We start from the raw sequence: 16,353 nt of genomic DNA, 5'->3' as shown, positions 1-16,353 counted from the left end.
CCCTGGCTGGTGGGGAGTGCATGGAGGGGAGAGACATGAGAACACAGGGCAGTGGAGCTCTCAGAGGACAGTTTGCTGTGTGATGGGGGGGAGACATGATGCCTCTTCTTTGGGAGCATCCCCAGGGGGATGGAGGATCCCCCCAGTAGTAGGACACAAACTTCCTGGCCCCCAGCATGCTGGCTCTGGTGCTGCTTTCTCTGGGCACCTCCTCAGCTGTGACACAGCCCTGCCCAGGGCTTGTCACCCTCCAGGCCGTGGGCTCTGACCTTGGCAGGAGGCACAGTTGTGAGAGGAACCCTCCTCTTTGCTTGACTCTCCAGGTGCAGCAGACAAAGCAAACCCAGAGGTACCAGCCTCTCTCCTCTCAGGACAGAGGGATCTAAATAAATTTTAGTTTAAAAACAGTGAAGGCCCCAAAATGTAGAAAGGAGCAGGTATGTCTCAGAGACCTTCAGAGCAATTGAGATTGGTATCATCCCAAAGGGACTCAAAGTGTTTTCTTATGATTAGGGCCCAATTCTCCCAGGCATGGGTGCACACAAGCCAAGCAAAATGTGTTCATTGGCATTTCACTTGCTGAACACTCTCCCAGTTTGCACTGGCAGTAGCCTCCTTATGCTCAAGAGAAGCTCTTTGGCTCAATCTCTGCCAATTGTGTGCTCTTAGCTCTGCTTTTTACTGTCTCATTTTCTGCCCTTAAAAAATACAACCACAATGACCCACAGCCGGGGGATGTCTCCTCAGCCTGTTGGCCCTGCTTCTGCTCTGCCATCACCTTCTGTGGATTTACTGGGCAGTGGAAAGGTGCTGGTCTGTGGGGGCTGCCCAAACCTGCTCTCTCCATCTCTCTTGAGCAGCCCCCAGCTGGCATGAAGAGATCTCTCTGCTCCGTGCAGGACTGAGCCTTCTCTTTGCCTTCTCCTTAGCACTGAAGTGCAGGACGGGTCCCCTGGACGTCGTGTTTGTGATCGACAGCTCCCGCAGCGTGCGCCCCTTCGAGTTCGAGACCATGAGGCGATTCATGATGGACATCATCGGCAACCTGGACGTGGGCCCCAACGCCACACGGGTGGGGGTGATCCAGTACTCCAGCCAGGTGCAAAACATCTTCTCCCTCAAGACCTTCTTCACACGGGCAGACATGGAGAGGGCCATCAACAGCATCGTCCCGCTGGCCCAGGGCACCATGACGGGGCTGGCCATCCAGTACGCCATGAACGTGGCCTTCACCACGCAGGAGGGCGCGCGCCCTCTGCACAAGAGGATCCCCCGCATCGCCATCATCGTGACGGACGGGCGGCCCCAGGACCGTGTCACCGAGGTGGCCACCCAGGCCAGGAACGCTGGCATCGAGATCTATGCTGTGGGAATCCAGCGGGCGGACATGAACTCTCTGCGGGCCATGGCCTCCCCACCGCTGGAGGAGCACGTCTTCCTGGTGGAGTCCTTTGAGCTCATCCAGCAGTTTGCCAAGCAGTTCCAGGACAGGCTTTGCGGTGGGTGAGAGCCGCTGCTGCAGAGCGGCAAGGGGTGCCCCGTTGTCTGCTCCTCACCCAGATCAGAAGGTGACCTTCAGAGGGGTGTTTGGGGTGGCTGTCCGTGCCAGAAGCAGGGTAGATGGGGAAGCAACCCTCCCAGTGAGGTGCCAGGACAGCGCAGTGCACGGTGTCTGTGTCTGTGCACTGGAAATCAGTGGGTGAGCACTGGGGCAGGGCTGGGGCTGTGTGGGTTGTCACACTGGTGACAGGGACAGGCCATATGCCAGAGCCAGGGTCCCCATGTGTCTGGTGTGCCTGTGGGCCACCCTGATGCCCGTTCTGTCTTGCAGGGGTGGACATGTGCGTGGAGCGGGAGCACGGCTGCCAGCACAGCTGCGTCAGCACCCCTGGCTCCTTCTACTGCGAGTGCAACCCAGGCTACAGGCTCAACGTGGATGGAAAGACCTGCTCCCGTAAAAACCCTTTTTATTATCTGAACTTTCATGGGGAGCTTGTAGTTACGGGTCCCATGCAGGGAGGCTGGAACACAGCAGAGGATTCAGGGAGCCTGGGTGCTCTGTTCACTGGGGCCCGCTGCCTCCCAGGTCTGTAATGACTGCAGACACGCAGCACTGCTAAATCCTGGCCACCTCTCTGAGATGGGACACTTGTGATTTATTGGGCACAACCAGCTGCCTGTCAGCTGAGGGGTCTGGGCAGTGAGTACCAGAGGGTTCACATCCCAGCACCAAAGTGCACAGTGTTTTCTCCCTAGATTTTAGTGCAAAGCTGTGTTAGTTGGTCTGACCACCACACCAGGACTTTTCCTTTGTGTTTCATGGTGCTGCACTAAAGCCCTGGAGCAGTCCTGCCCTGCTGCCCCAGGGAGGCTGGGACAGGAGGGTGATGGGTGTCCTGTTCCCCTGCAGCCATCGATGCGTGTGCAGACGGGAGACACGGCTGTCAGCATCACTGTGTCAGCGTGCGGGGCTCCTACTCGTGCCGCTGCCGGCCAGGCTACTACCTCAGCCAGAACAAGAGGAGCTGCACCAGTGAGAGACTGTCTCCCTCCCTGTTCCTTCTTCATTCGCTTTCCCTTCTCTCTCTCTTCTTGTCTTTTCCTTTCTGCCATTGCTCTCCTTGTCTCCCCAGTGATTGATTACTGCAGCTTCGGAAACCACAGCTGCCAGCACGAGTGTGTGAGCATCCCCAACGGGCACTACTGCCGCTGCCGCAGCGGCTTCACGCTCCAGCCTGACAGCAAGTCCTGCAGGGGTAGGTCCTGGCGTGCTGCAGGACACAGGCTGTGTGTATAGCATGTGCCTGTATGTCCTGCCCAGTCTCCAGGGAAGGGCTGTTCCCAGAGCACCCTGAATGGGGGTAACCCCTTGCCCTCGGCTTGTCTTCCAGCCACCGACCTCTGCAACGGGGTGGATCACGGCTGTGAGTTCAAGTGTGTGAGCACGGAGGGCTCCTACCACTGCGTGTGCCCTGAGGGCCAGCAGCTCCAGGCCGATGGCAAGACATGCAGCAGTGAGTACTGTCATTCTCCTTATCTGGGCCCTGTGCTCCTGGAGAGAGCTCACCTGAAACTGGCCTGGGGAGCTCTGTCCCCACATGGGACTCTAAGCCAGGCTGGAAGAGGATGGAGAGCTGGCAGTGGTTGGGGGAGCACCCTGGCCAAGGGGATGGGTGCTTGTGTCCTCAGAGACATGGCCCAGAAGATGCAGCAGCTTTAAAGAAAGGTTCAGGAGAAGAGAAAACTAGGAAAAACTTTCACGGAGTGTTTGGGATGTCAGTGGAGGTTTTTGGGCTGAGCCCCTTGGGCATAGTCTGCTCTCCTTCCCAGCTGCAGTTCCAGGGTGTTCCTGTCATGTCCTGAAGCCCCAGAGCCCAGCCCCAGGCTCCTTCACTCTGCCAGTGGCCATGGCCAGGCCGCTCCTCTCTCACCTTCCCCTGTGCCTGCAGAGTGTGGAGCTGGGCACGTCGACCTTGTGATGGTGATCGATGGCTCCAAGAGCGTCCGGCCCCAGAACTTTGAGCTGGTGAAGCAGTTTGTGAATCGTATTGTGGACCTGCTGGAGGTGTCCCCCCACGGCACACGGGTGGGATTGGTGCAGTACTCCAGCCGCGTGCGCACCGAGTTCCCCCTCAACAAGTACCACAGCGCCGATGAGATCAAGAAGGCGGTGATGGATGTGGAGTACATGGAGAAGGGCACCATGACAGGCCTTGCCCTCAAGCACATGGTGGAGCACAGCTTCTCTGAGCTGGAAGGTGCTCGGCCTCTCTCCCACAACATCCCCAGAATCGGGCTGGTCTTCACAGATGGGCGCTCCCAGGATGACATCTCTGAATGGGCCAGGAGAGCAAAGGAATCAGGTGCAGGGGGGTTGGGAACCCTGAATTGCAGTGTTTTGGGCATCCCGGGATGGCTCCTTGGGGTGGCTGTCTCAGGGAACAGCTGAGCTTTGGGGAGCTGCATCCCCAAGAAGACGTGCTGGGTCGTGGGGTGCCCTGAGCAGCATCCTTCATGCAGCAGCCTGCACCAGCACCGTACTGCCATACTCCTGCCTGTCCTTCCCAAATTCCTGCTGTATATTTGGGAAGCCCAGAGAAAATCCTGCATCCTTGGCTTTGCTCCCTCTGGCCTTGGGGCTGCTTGCTGGGGGGTGGCCAGTGCAGTGCTCAGGGTCTGTCCTTGCCACACAGGGATTGTCATGTTTGCCGTGGGTGTTGGAAAAGCTGTGGAAGAAGAGCTGAGAGCCATCGCCTCCGAGCCAGTGGAGCAGCACTTCTCCTATTCAGCAGACTTCACCACCATGACCCACCTGGTGGAGAACTTCTCCCTGAATATCTGCCCAGGTGGGTGTTCCTGGCCACACCAGGGGACTTGACCCTAAGCCAGGGAAGGCCTTTCTGTCCCCACAGAGCCAGTAGGGTAGTTTGTGTGTCTGCCACCCTGTGGCAAGTACCCAAGGCTGAGCTGGGCAGTTGTGAGCCTAGGCTGTCTCAGGATCTCTCCAGGCTGCTGTGGGTATAGATGTGGGTCTCTGGGAGGGATTTGGAAGAGGTGAAGCTGGGGGAATTAATAAAAAATCAAAATACAAAAGTATTAATGTGAGCAAGCACCCCTGTGCCATGGCACGGGCAGAATTTGGGAGTGGCACCCTGCCTTGTGGGATGCTCTGAAGGTGGCCTGTGTACCTTGCTCAGACCTGTGCTTCTGCTGCAGCCAAGTGCAGGGTTACTGTGAGGGTCTCCCTGCCCTGGGGTGGGCTGGGGCTCCCCAGTGCCCTTGAGACCCCCACAGGGCTGCAGAGATGGAGTCAACATGCCCCCTGCCACCCCAGCTTGAAGACAAAGTCGAGCTCAGCACCGGCTGTCCTTGGCACACTGTGACCACACGTGTGACAGCTCTGTGGGACGCCTGGCAGAGAGCTGCTGGATCAGCAGGGCAGCCTGGCAGAAAGCAGAGAGGCTGAAAAAAGAGGGGGAAATGGTGGGGAGATCCCTGAGCCCTGGTGGGTGGCTGCAGGGACAAGAAACCTGTCTGGGAGCAAGGGAGAGTGGTCCCTGGTCTGACTGCAGCCAAACCCCCACTTTGACAGAGGAGGGCAAAGGGGAGACGGAGATCCGCAGCCCGTGTGAGTGCGAGGCGCTGGTGCAGTTCCAGACGAACACCGTGGCCATCCTGCAGAGCCTGACCGAGAAAAATATCCTTTGGGGTGATGCCTGGGCTTGTCAGGGTTCAGAACAGCAGAGGACAGAGCACACATGGGGGAGGGAGGGGTAGATAAATGGGAGTGGGGAGAATTTTAGGCTCTTTCGAGGGGATAAAGCCCTTTGCCCAGCAGACTGTCTGGCTCACGCTGTTTCCTTAGCACATTCACTTGCTCAGATGACAGCCAGACTTGAAGACTTGGAAAAGCAGATTGCCAACAAGAAGTGATCCTGGCAGAGGGCTGCAGTGCTCGGCGGGGCACGGGGATGGATGTACAGTAACTACACAACATTGTTATTGCTAGGTTATCGTAAAGCATCAGTGTTTGTTCTTGTATTGCAAAGTCCCCAGGGAGGTGTGGACTGTATTATAAAAACCCAAAAATCCTAAAAACACACAAAAAGGAGCTTGAACAAAGGCCCTGCTGTAAAGCCAAGGGGTTCAGTTGTTCCTTGGCAGGTCTGGGGTGAGGAGGAGCAACTCTGTGGGCATTGGACAGACATGATACCTGGTGTCCCCCAGAGTGACTGGGATGGCACAATCCCCCTGGACCCTGGCAGGCTGCTTTGCAAGAGAAAAAACCTACAGTGGTGTCACCCTGAGAGCTTCTGTTGTCTCAGCATCTGCTACCAAGTGATGGGGCAAGGACAGCTGGGTGGTGCAGGCAGCACAGGGGATGCCTGATGCCCATCTGGCTCCCAGTGTGGTGCCCAGGTGGGCTCCCATGGGAAGGTGGGCGGCAGGAATTCTTAGATCCCCTTGCCCTGGTTTGGCAGAATAGTTTGGAAATTGGTATTAATCTTGTTTGGTTTTATAATCACATAGCAAAATGGTAATTATTCTTTCTATCAATATCTATGTGTGTGTGTATATATATATGTATATTTAATTCTGAGAGCGGGGTAGTGCTATTTTTAAACTCTTGTTTTATATAAAGGAATTTCTATCCTGACAATAAACACCCTGAAGATTTGTATGACATGTCCCTCTCCTTTCAGCTGGGCTGCAGGGTGACAGAGGTACCTCTGTGTCAGAAGTGGCTTTTGCAGCAGCTCCTGTCCCCAGGATCCAGAAATCCTTTGGGAAAATCTTTGTTCTGTGGCACCCCAGGGTGCTGCAGGCCCGGCCTCGGCTGGAGGTGTGGCACTGACACCGTGTCCCCATGGGCAGGATTTGCCTTGGAGCCTCTGCTTGGAGCTGAGCTGGGCACGGGGCCACAGCCTGGGCAAGGTGCCCACTGCAGCTGCTCTGGGGTGGGTGCTGAGGCAAAGGGACACCTGGGATCTGCTCCTGAGGGATCCCTGCAGGCTTCACAAAGAGCCACTGCTGACAGCAGGACTCTGCCCAGGGCAGTCTCCAGTCTCTTGATTTTATCTCTCAGCACAAGAGTGCATTTGGTTCCTTTCAGGGGGTAACACAAAATTCCCCTCTGCTCCCCATGAAGCTGCAGCCCCACCCAAGACCCAGCCCTGCCTCCAGCTCTGGGGTCCTGAGCACAGGAAGGACCTGGAGCTGTTGGAGAGAGTGCAGAAGAGGCCATGGGGGTGCAGCAAGGGCTGGAGCCCCTCTGCTCTGAGGAAAGGCTGAAGGAGTTGGGGATGCTGAGCCTGGAGAAGAGAGGGACATGGGGAGGCCTCACTGCAGCCATGCAGGACTTGAAGGGTCCCATAGGAAAGATGGGGACAGAGTGTTCAACAGGGTCTGTGGTGGGAGGAGAAGAGGGATGGCTTTTAACTGCAGGAGGCTGATTTGGGTTAAAAGAAGGCTGGTTTTTTTCATTGAGGATGGCGAGGCACAAGCCCAGGATGTACACAGAAGCTGTGGATGCTCCATCCAAGGCCAGGGCAGACAGGACTCTGAGCAACCTGCTCTGAGGGGAGGTAGCTCAGGTTTGACTAAGATGATCTTCAGGGTTCCTTCCAAGGCAAACCATTCAGGGTGGTCCCCATGGCACGCAGCTGAGCGGGTTTGTCCCTGAATTCCTGTGTGTTATCACTGCACACAAAGTGCTCCAGCTGAAACTTTCTTCTCCCTTTGAGCAAAGAGCACAAAACAACCATTGACCCTTGTGTCGTCCCACCCTGCACCCTGCTCCGAGAGCATCCCTGTCACCCTCTTTGTCACCAGGTTCCTGACACTGTCGTCAGTCCCGCCTTCTCCCTGCGGCCTGGACCTTGCCATCCACCCCTGCAGCGTGCTCGCTTCTGTCCCAGTGAAGGTACAGTGCCATTCCATGGAGGTGGAGACCCCTGGGCTTCCTGGGTGGGCTGGAGCTCTGTGGGGATGTGTGGGACAGGGCCCCAGCTCTGAGGCTTTGCTCCCAACGCAGGCTGTCCCAGACAGAGCGGAGGAGATGGAAATCGATATGAGGATTGATAGAGAAGAGAGTATGGCTATAGATGGAGAGGAGAATGGAGAGGAAGAGATGGAGGTGGCTGTGGAGGAGACTGAGGAAGAGATGGAAGAGGAAATGGAAGATGATGTTGAAGACATGGAAGTGGATGAGAAAGGTGAGGAGGAGGAGGAGATGTTCTTGGGATGAAGATGGATCCCAGCAGCAGGACAGGCAGAGTGGGTCCCCTGCTGCCAGGCTGGGGCTGGGCTGGGTGGCTCTGCTCAGGGACACGGTGCAGGGGGGACCCTGGGTTCTGGCAACACAAGCACCACCCCCAGCCTGCCCTGTGCTTGCTTTGGGCCACACTTCGGGTGCCACTGCCTGGGGCTCAGCCCTCAGCCCCAGCCAGGCTCAGTGCTGGCAGCAGAGTCACTCTGCCAGTGTGTCCCAGCCTGGGGGCACAGGGAACAGCCCTCTGTGCCTGACTGGAGTGACCATGTCGCTTGCTTCCAGCACTGGCAGAGATGCCAGGCAGGGATGCCACCCTTCTGGATATATGCAGAGTGTTTTTCAGTACTCTTCTGTATATACATTTTAGAGTGTTGTTGTCTTTTGTAAATATGTTTCATGTATAGTTGTTATATAGGTTCTTATGTAAATACATTTTATAGTTGTTGTTATAGGGATTCTTACAATTTAAATATGGGATGTAGTTCACTGTTGTTTCTTCTGTTCTGTAAATAAACAGTCTTTATTTTTCACACCCCAGCTCTCTCTCCATTTGCTTTGGGCACAGGCAGCATGTGCAGAGTTGTGGTTTCCTCTTGCTCTGAGTTCCCCGGGCTGGAGATGTCTGGGAGTGCCGGGTTGGGGGTACCTGTGCACAGAGCAGGTCCCACTTAGAGGTCTGTACACACTTCGGATCTGTAGAGGCAGATCCCACAGGACCCTTTCCATGGGATTACATCGGAGCAGGGCCCAGCCTGAGGTCCTGCAGGGCCTCACCAGTGACACTTCACTAGGTGGCACCAGACACCAGCACTAGGAGGCTGGGCTGGGCTGCTGGCACCCTCCTCTCTTCTCCCGGGCACCCCGAGCCGGCCCGGAGCTGAGGGGAGCCAGGCAGGGAGGCAGGGATGGATGGATGGATGGATGGATGGATGGATGGATGGATGGATGGATGGATGATGGATGGATGGATGGATGATGGATGGATGGATGATGGATGGATGGATGGATGGATGGATGGATGGATGGATGATGGATGGATGGATGATGGATGGATGGATGATGGATGGATGGATGGATGGATGGATGGATGGATGGATGAATGGATGGATGGATGGATGATGGATGGATGGATGGATGGATGGATGATGGATGGATGGAGGGATGATGGATGGATGGATGATGGATGGATGGATGGATGGATGGATGGATGGATGAATGGATGGATGGATGGATGATGGATGGATGGATGGATGGATGGATGATGGATGGATGATGGATGGATGGATGGATGGATGGATGATGGATGGATGATGGATGGATGGATGGATGATGGATGATGGATGGATGATGGATGATGGATGATGGATGGATGATGGATGGATGGATGGATGGATGGATGGATGGATGATGGATGGATGATGGATGGATGGATGATGGATGGATGATGGATGGATGGATGGATGGATGGATGAATGGATGATGGATGGATGGATGGATGATGGATGGATGGATGATGGATGAATGATGGATGAATCTCATCATCAGGCTGAAAGCTTTGCATCACCTGGGGACTGGGGCTGCTTTGCAGGGCAAAAGCTGTTCATGGGGTGCTTTGTGTACCTGGGTGAGGCTGGGGGATCAGGGGTGCTGGTCTCCCTCCTTTCCCTTCCTGGGGAATACAAACTGCAGAGCCTTGCTCTGGCTGGGAAAATGCAGCATCAGCCACAATACCCTCAAGCATCGCACAACTGGGACCTTGCAACTTTGGAAGGAGGGACACAAAGTGGTTTTCATGGAGAAGAGCATGAGCCATGTGGAATGGGGACTGCTCTGAGGGGTGCTGGGGCAACAGGTGCTGCACAGGTAATAGAATGCAACATGAGAACTGCAGGCAATCCTGTGCCCAGAAATGCTGGGTCCTGCTTATTCCATGGGAGTTGCAACAAAAAGAATCCACACTTTCCTCCCTGCTATGAATAAAGCTCTATAGAATGTTCTTCAGGTGGATTTCTTTCCCCCACCCCCCATCTTCTCTTCAGCTTAATCCAAGCCTTGGTCCTTGATCTTTTCTCCTCCCTTGGAGACATAGGTCCAAGCACTACCTCAGCCAGATTCTGGCACCAGCTGGGAGCACAGCATTGTCCTCTTCAGCCCCTGCAGCAGCTGAATGGCAATGGATTGCTTAAAAATTAATCCAGTGCTTGTATTTCTCATTCAACGTGCTACATTGTTGGTGCACAGCCCAGAAAATCTCTTTGGGCTGACTATATTTTCTGCACGTTATTTAATAAATGACTTCACAAAGAGCTAAATGCAGCCACAGAGTCAACAGGGAAATTAGGCAATGATTAACAGACACCGGGTTAGTTGAGTTAACGGGGCCTGTTACAACTTGAGAATGGAAGTCTGAACAGGGAAGGGTACAGTGAGACACCCACCAAGCCCTGGATGGAAAGTGGCAGCTCCAGGGGCTGGGTCAATGCAGTTCTGGGGGGCTCAGGGGGTGCACAGAGCATGTAGAGGTGATACTGGGCTTTTTTGTCCCTGCCTGGTTGCAAGATCAGGGGCTGCCCTCTGCAAGACTGGGGGAAATTGGCTGTGGGAGCCTTGCCCTCCCCAGGCATTCCCAGAGCCTGTTTCCAGGACAGCTTGGGTTTCTGCCAGCCCCAGAAGTCCTACAGAAATGTTTCAGGAACCCCTTACACAAGCTGAGGGGAACATTGACCAATTGGTGGGAAATGGAGTAACTTCCCATTGCCCAAGGACACCTAGAGAAAACAGATTTGCCTGGAGGCCAGGGCAGGGCTACAACTTCCTTGGGAGGGAGAAATGGGTGGTGGGACCTTGGCCATCCAAACAAGGAATACAGTCCCTAATCCCTACAGCCATCAAGAGTTAGGGCTCAATCAAGTTGTCCTTGTGCTACACCATGGCTGATGGCAGGTCTGTAAGGAGTGGATTATCCTACCCCAGAGAGGTCAGCCACTTTCTGCCAGCACTAACCTGCTTCCTATATGACAGAAGCCACCCAGGGAAGATACTGGGGGTCAGGTGACCCCCCACCAGAGCTTGAGGAAGACTCACCTTTGTCTAAGCCAAAGCAGCTTTCCCACCAGCTTATACTCCCATGGGGCAGGAGTAAGGAGTAAGGGGCAAGTTACCTCTAGGAAAAAGAAATTGAAGGATCATCCCTGGGAAGGCACAGGCAGCCTCCTGCTGATTTGGATCATGCTGTAAGGTTTGGTTTGCAGGACCATGTGCAAGCAAAGCACAAAGGGAAACCCATTTAACAGACCCACAGAAAGGAACATGGTCCCCACAAGGGTTTCTCCTGAAAAAGGATATGTGGAGAAGATACCTGCCCAGGAGAAAGCAGCTCCACTGCCTCCAGCCTTTCAGGGTGGACAAAGCCCTGGCTCATCTCCTCTTGGCTTGTCCCTCAGCCCCAGGTGTGGCTGCAGGGGTCAGTTGTGCAATGGAACAGCTGCTTTTTGAGCAATCGAACAATCACGTTTGAATCTTGCGCAAAAGGCTCTTCTGGAAAACACAATGCAACAGGCAGAGGAAAGTGGTACAAACATTGGCAGGCGCCAGCCCCGTTCCCCACCCCCTTCCTCCCCAAGGTTTAAATATTGGTGTCCCCCACCTCTCACAGCTCTCAGGGACACAGCAGGATGAAGACAGTGGCCGCCCTCCTCCTGGTGGGGATGCTCATCCTCTGGGCAGAGCTGCCAACAGGTAGGAGATACCCCGGGATGAGGTACGGGCAGGAAAAGCTCAGGGGCTGGGAAGGAGCCACGTTTACATGGATCCTGTGGGAGGGGAGGGGAGAGGAGAGGGGTGAGCTTGCTGGGCAGCATCTCCCCAGTGCCCCTCAGCTGCCCTGGAGCAAACCAGTCCCTCCTCTTGCAGGCAGTGCCTGGTCCTGTCCCCCTGTCCGCTTCACCTGTGCCCTGCACAACCCGCGGAACCAGTGCCTCTTGGACCGGCACTGCCCCCGCGGCAAGAAGTGCTGCCGCTCCTTCTGTGGGAAGAAATGCCTCTCCAGACCATCTTCCATCCCCATCTCCTACGGTAGGAGCTCAGGAACATCCCAGGAGCTGATGAGGTGGCTGTGGGCAGGAGCCGTGTCCAGCTGCCAGAGCCCCCGTCAGGCTGGTGGGGTGGCTGGTGGACAGATGTGTGGGCTGGGGACACGAGACGCGACCTCTTTCTTTCTCTCCTTTTCCCAGTGTGAGCTCCAGCTTCCAGGATAGACTGAGGGTCATCTCAGCATTCCCATCCCACCTCAGCTCCAGGATCACTCTGTGCCAGCTGCTGCACAGTGCTCTGTGCCACCCGCTTCCCTCTCCCTCTGTTCCCCCACCGCTCTTTTAACAAATAAAAGAGGCTTTTCCCAGGGGTGCTTGTGATATGTGACTCCTTTCCCCATGTCCTCCCTCCTCTCTTCATCCTGGCACACAGTCCTACTGCTGCTTTCACCCCAGAATTTCTGCCAGGGGAAGAGGATGAGAACGGTCTGGCTACACACCTGCAGCGTGGTTAGGGGCTGGCTTGGGGGAGAAAATACATCCAGAGGCACAGAGCCCCCAGGAGGAGAGAGCAATGGGAAGGGACTGGAACAAAACATGACAGGTTGCTTTAGGAAGGCTGCAAGGGGCCCTGGAGCCTCCAGGCCCCTGCCAGCTGGACAGTGCTCTGAAAGGGAACTGACCCTGCCTGCCCAGGGGGATACAGAAGGCAGTTTCCCCATGAGTACCTTATTTGGGGCACATCTGGAGAGCAGAGGAGGGGGCTACACAGACCCAAACCCCACATGGGGCTGAACCCCTCACTGAACCTGAGCTGGTGGGGAAAATTCAGCTGAAGAATATTGCCTGGGAAAGCCTCAAGCCAGGGCAATAAAATCATAGCTCCAAGGGGTTCTTGTAATTTTTGTACAGCTGAGTGCTGGGGACAAAAACTGAGGAAATGCCAAGAGACATCAGCAGAAGAGAGAGTGTGCAGCCCGAGGGACCTGCTGGCCTCTGTGCAGGGACAAAACCAGGCACTGCCACCACCCCCTGCAGGGACAGAGCATCACCCAGCCTAATGCCCCCAGCCCAGTGCTGATGCCAGGCTCGCTGAGAAGGTCCCATTCTCAACAAGCAGTCCCAGCCCAGACTGAGGGAAGAGCTTGGTCTGTCTGCACACTCTGGGGGGAGCAGAGAGGAGCTGCTGCTGTGTAAGAGCTGATCCCCACGGCCAGGCACCAGCACAGCAATATGGAGAGCAGCACCAGCCAGGCAGGGTTTAAATGGCCTGCAAACACAGCGGGATGAAGACTCTGGCTGTGGGATTGACACCTTGCATGGTCCATGGGAGATGCTGGAAGCTTCCTGGCCGAGACTGGGGAGAGCATCTGCTGGAGTGAGTCCTTCTGGTTCACATTGCGTAGGTGACCTCTTCTCTGGGGAGGAACTAGAAGGAGGCAAAGACTCAGAAATGACTCTGACTGAGAAGGAGGATGTTCTATGGTGAAAAATCCCAACTCTTTGCTTAGCCTGGCCACGGGAGGGCAGAGAGAACAGGAGAGTTTATGCAGAGCTGGGGAGGCTGAAAACGCCAGGTGATCCAGCAGGGACAGGCAAAACAAGAACTGAGAGCTCATCAGCCAACTCAGTGTAAAATCAGACATTGCTTCTAGCCAGTGTAGTGTCCTTGCAGGGGAAAACTCTCCCTGACAGCAGCCCAGCCCCGGTGAGCTGTGCCACACAAGCCATGGGGCTGAGGAGGCTGAGCCCCAGTGCTGCCCCAGCCATCCCCACATCCCAGCACGGGGCAGAGCAGCCAGATTACACCTCCCACGGATCACAGCCCTCCTCCTCCATCAGCACCAGCTATTATCAGCTGCTATTAAGCAGGCATTTCCATACAGCTGGCTAATTTGATAATGCTGCAATTATCTTGGTTTGTTAACAAGATTAAATTGCTAATTGGTCTGATTAAGCACAGAGCTCCAGGCATGGGGTGCCTCTCAGCTGGCCCTGCATAACCCGATGGATGCCGTGCCCAGGGCAGCAGCTCCTCTGCAGAGACAAGGAAATGGTAGGAAGGGTTCATCCTCCCAAAACCTGCTGCCTGAGGCCTCCAGATCTCCCCATGAGAGGTCCCCCTTCCTGCTCTGAGACAGCTTTGCTCATGTCACCACTGTCACCCAGCTGCTGGCCCAGGAAGGCAGCAGGAGGTGGCTTTGGGCCAGAAGGTGCTCTGGGGACATCTAGTCTGTCTCTGTCCTGCTGCTTTCTGTTTTGGAGCCCTGCAAATCAGAAATCCCTGAAGCAACTGTGCCTTCACCTGCAGCTGTGTCAACAAATGCTCTCCCAGGCACAGGTCCCTGCCTCCTGTGCACAGCATTTCCAGCTGTCACTGCCTGTGCTGGGGGGCTCCCAGCACTGGATTAGACCCACCTCTACCCCCTCCGAAGTAGCACCCACTGGGAGGAGCACCAAAACACACAGGTCAGGATCACTGATTGTGGTCAGCTCCTGGCAGCGTGCATTGGCTGAAATCCTTTGATTCAGGTTTATGGAGAGGAAAAGAATTTCCCTCTTTGTCCTAGGTAGGTGTCAGCAAGACAGTGGGAAAAGCAGTGAGTGCTGTGTCAGAGGGATTCTTCCCACATCACCTGTTTCCCCAGGGCCAGAGCAATCTGGAGATGAAGGTGTTCATTTCCTCTGCCTGGGTGCTCAGGACTCACTACTTCTCCTGGGACAGGTCTGGTGCTGGGAAAGTGGGAAAAGGCTGCACTCAAGGGCCCAGCTTTGAGTTAGAAACATCCATCATGGCATGTCACAGCAGCAGCACCACTGCAGAGCAGGCCACGGGTCTGGCTTACTCCATCTTCCCTCAAAGCAAAGGTTTTCAGGCCAGTCACTTTTGGAAAATTCCCAAAGGAAACATCCAACACTCCCCAGCATCCCAGGGGATGGAATCCAGAGTGTGTCCCCGAGGATCCTGCAGCACCACAGAGCATCCTTGCTCCACGCAATGTCCTTTGTTCCACTCTGAAATGTGCACAGGACAGAGGATGGAGAAGTCAGGTCTCACCCACAGCACTGCAGAACATCTTTAATATTTTCCTGGAGCCTCCCCCTGCATATGTTATGGTCTGGCTCGGAAGACTGGGTGGTTGGGGTCTGAATACTGAACAGTTTGGTGCTCAGTGGTGATGTAAGACCTTTTCAAGAGATGATTCAAACCAGCCTAATAAGAATTACTACAGCTTTGACAGCCTTTGAAAGGGGAGGGTTATTTAGCTAGTCTGGGCTAGGAGTGGGAATCTGTAGTCCCAGTAGGATCTCAGCAATCACATCAGTTCCAGAGGAGAAAATACCCTGGGCAGAGCAGATCCACTCAGCAGCAGCTCTGCCCGTGGTCAGGAGCTAGGCACAGCCCTCATCATTCCTGCTGAGGAGCAGCAATATTCCAGGAGGGAAAAGGAGTCAATAGCATTCTGCTCCCCACCATAAAAGAAATAGATACACACCTCTGCAGGAAAACAAACCATCCTCACATTTAAAGGTCAACAAATGTATGAATTCACTCTGTGCTTTCGTCTGTGGGATGGTTTATACAAACTCAGCCCCTCACCTGGACCTAGACATTCTCCAGGGGCAGGGAGAGAGTGATCTGGGCCAGAGCTGTCTCACACCAGCTGATGCCCTCCAGCATTCTCTTTCTGAAGACACAGGGATGCTTTGTCTCACACTGCCAGGATACACCAGAAACCTTTCCCAGTGCCTTCCCACCCTTGCCAGTGGGGAAGGGCAGAGGGGAATCCTGGAATTACGGAGTGGAGGGAGGCAGTGTCTGCCCCCAGGGCACCTTTGAGGGCAGGGATGGAAGCTGTCCCTTCTGCCTGGCTCTGGCACATCACCCCGGCTGTGCACTGCCCCCAGCCCCTGCCTGGTGGGGAGCCCCAGGGCAGTGGGGGCTGCCAGGGGATGGAACCACAGCTGAGGGATGCCAGAGCAGCCCGTTGTCATTTCTCTCCTGCCTAAAGAGCTGCCAAAACTCACAAGCTGCTTGTGACGAAGGCCTTCAGTCTGGCAGGGAACAGCTCTGCCTGCCCCAGCCAAGAGGCAGCAGAGCTGTGCTGAGCTGCTTGGCTCCATCCCCCCTCCATCCCACCAGGAATCCTCAGCAGGCTGCTCTTTGCTGCAGCTGCACAAGGTTGTGCACACCCAGGAAGCCTTTCAAATGCTGCCAGGACTTCCCTGAGCCAGGGAGCCAAAAGGAAGGCAAAAAAGATGAGGCACTGACAGCATCCTGTAGCTGAGGGAGATCCCTACATGCCAGCAATCCTTTTCCCCATGCAGAAAGAGAGGAAAGGAGACATCTCTGTCCTCTGCAGTAGGAAATGTGGCCATGCCACACTGCATGAAGACACATGGGGGCTCAGCAGGAGGCTGGCAGGGCAGCTGGGCCTCCTTGTGTCCCACGGCAGGCAGGGCAGCTGGGCTCCATCATCCCTGCCCTCGCAGCAGCCCCATCTCTCAGCTGGGCACTCCCCCCACAGTCCCTCACAGAGGCTGGTGTCT

At 55.3% G+C, this 16,353-nt stretch overlaps 2 protein-coding genes and 1 long non-coding RNA gene across 5 annotated transcripts in view; 2 read left to right on the top strand and 1 right to left on the bottom strand.

Annotated features, from left to right (window-relative positions):
- MATN4 (matrilin 4) overlaps positions 1 to 8,303 on the top strand; it is a 38,468-nt gene extending 30,165 nt beyond the window's left edge. For 2 of the 3 annotated variants that reach the window (XM_086852815.1, XM_086852816.1), the window contains exons 3-11: positions 930 to 1,499; positions 1,832 to 1,954; positions 2,411 to 2,533; positions 2,634 to 2,756; positions 2,892 to 3,014; positions 3,450 to 3,863; positions 4,194 to 4,346; positions 5,093 to 5,197; positions 5,375 to 8,303. In XM_086852815.1, the coding sequence (XP_086708941.1) occupies positions 930 to 1,499; positions 1,832 to 1,954; positions 2,411 to 2,533; positions 2,634 to 2,756; positions 2,892 to 3,014; positions 3,450 to 3,863; positions 4,194 to 4,346; positions 5,093 to 5,197; positions 5,375 to 5,433 (1,793 nt within the window). In that variant the 3' untranslated portion in view covers positions 5,434 to 8,303. The remainder of the gene's footprint in view (positions 1 to 929; positions 1,500 to 1,831; positions 1,955 to 2,410; positions 2,534 to 2,633; positions 2,757 to 2,891; positions 3,015 to 3,449; positions 3,864 to 4,193; positions 4,347 to 5,092; positions 5,198 to 5,374) is intronic. The other variant, XR_015276969.1, reaches the window with a different exon arrangement.
- LOC147650170 (uncharacterized) lies at positions 8,143 to 13,642 on the bottom strand. Its single transcript, XR_015276970.1, has 4 exons — positions 13,117 to 13,642; positions 12,303 to 12,387; positions 11,418 to 11,583; positions 8,143 to 11,308 (listed from the first exon to the last, which is right to left on the bottom strand). It is a non-coding gene; the product is annotated as an uncharacterized LOC147650170 (long non-coding RNA).
- Positions 11,428 to 12,172, top strand: LOC111938291 (caltrin-like protein 2). Its single transcript, XM_023939959.2, has 3 exons — positions 11,428 to 11,509; positions 11,684 to 11,845; positions 12,004 to 12,172. The coding sequence occupies exons 1-3, from the start codon at positions 11,446 to 11,448 to the stop codon at positions 12,006 to 12,008; spliced, it is 231 nt and encodes a 76-aa protein (XP_023795727.1). The 5' UTR covers positions 11,428 to 11,445; the 3' UTR covers positions 12,009 to 12,172.
- Positions 13,643 to 16,353: the final 2,711 nt, after the last annotated feature.

This window comes from Cyanistes caeruleus, chromosome 16 (genome assembly GCF_971803275.1).
Source record: "Cyanistes caeruleus chromosome 16, bCyaCae1.hap1.1, whole genome shotgun sequence".
In the NCBI taxonomy this organism is placed as follows: domain Eukaryota; kingdom Metazoa; phylum Chordata; class Aves; order Passeriformes; family Paridae; genus Cyanistes; species Cyanistes caeruleus.
This window is presented reverse-complemented; position numbering and strand designations above follow the sequence as displayed.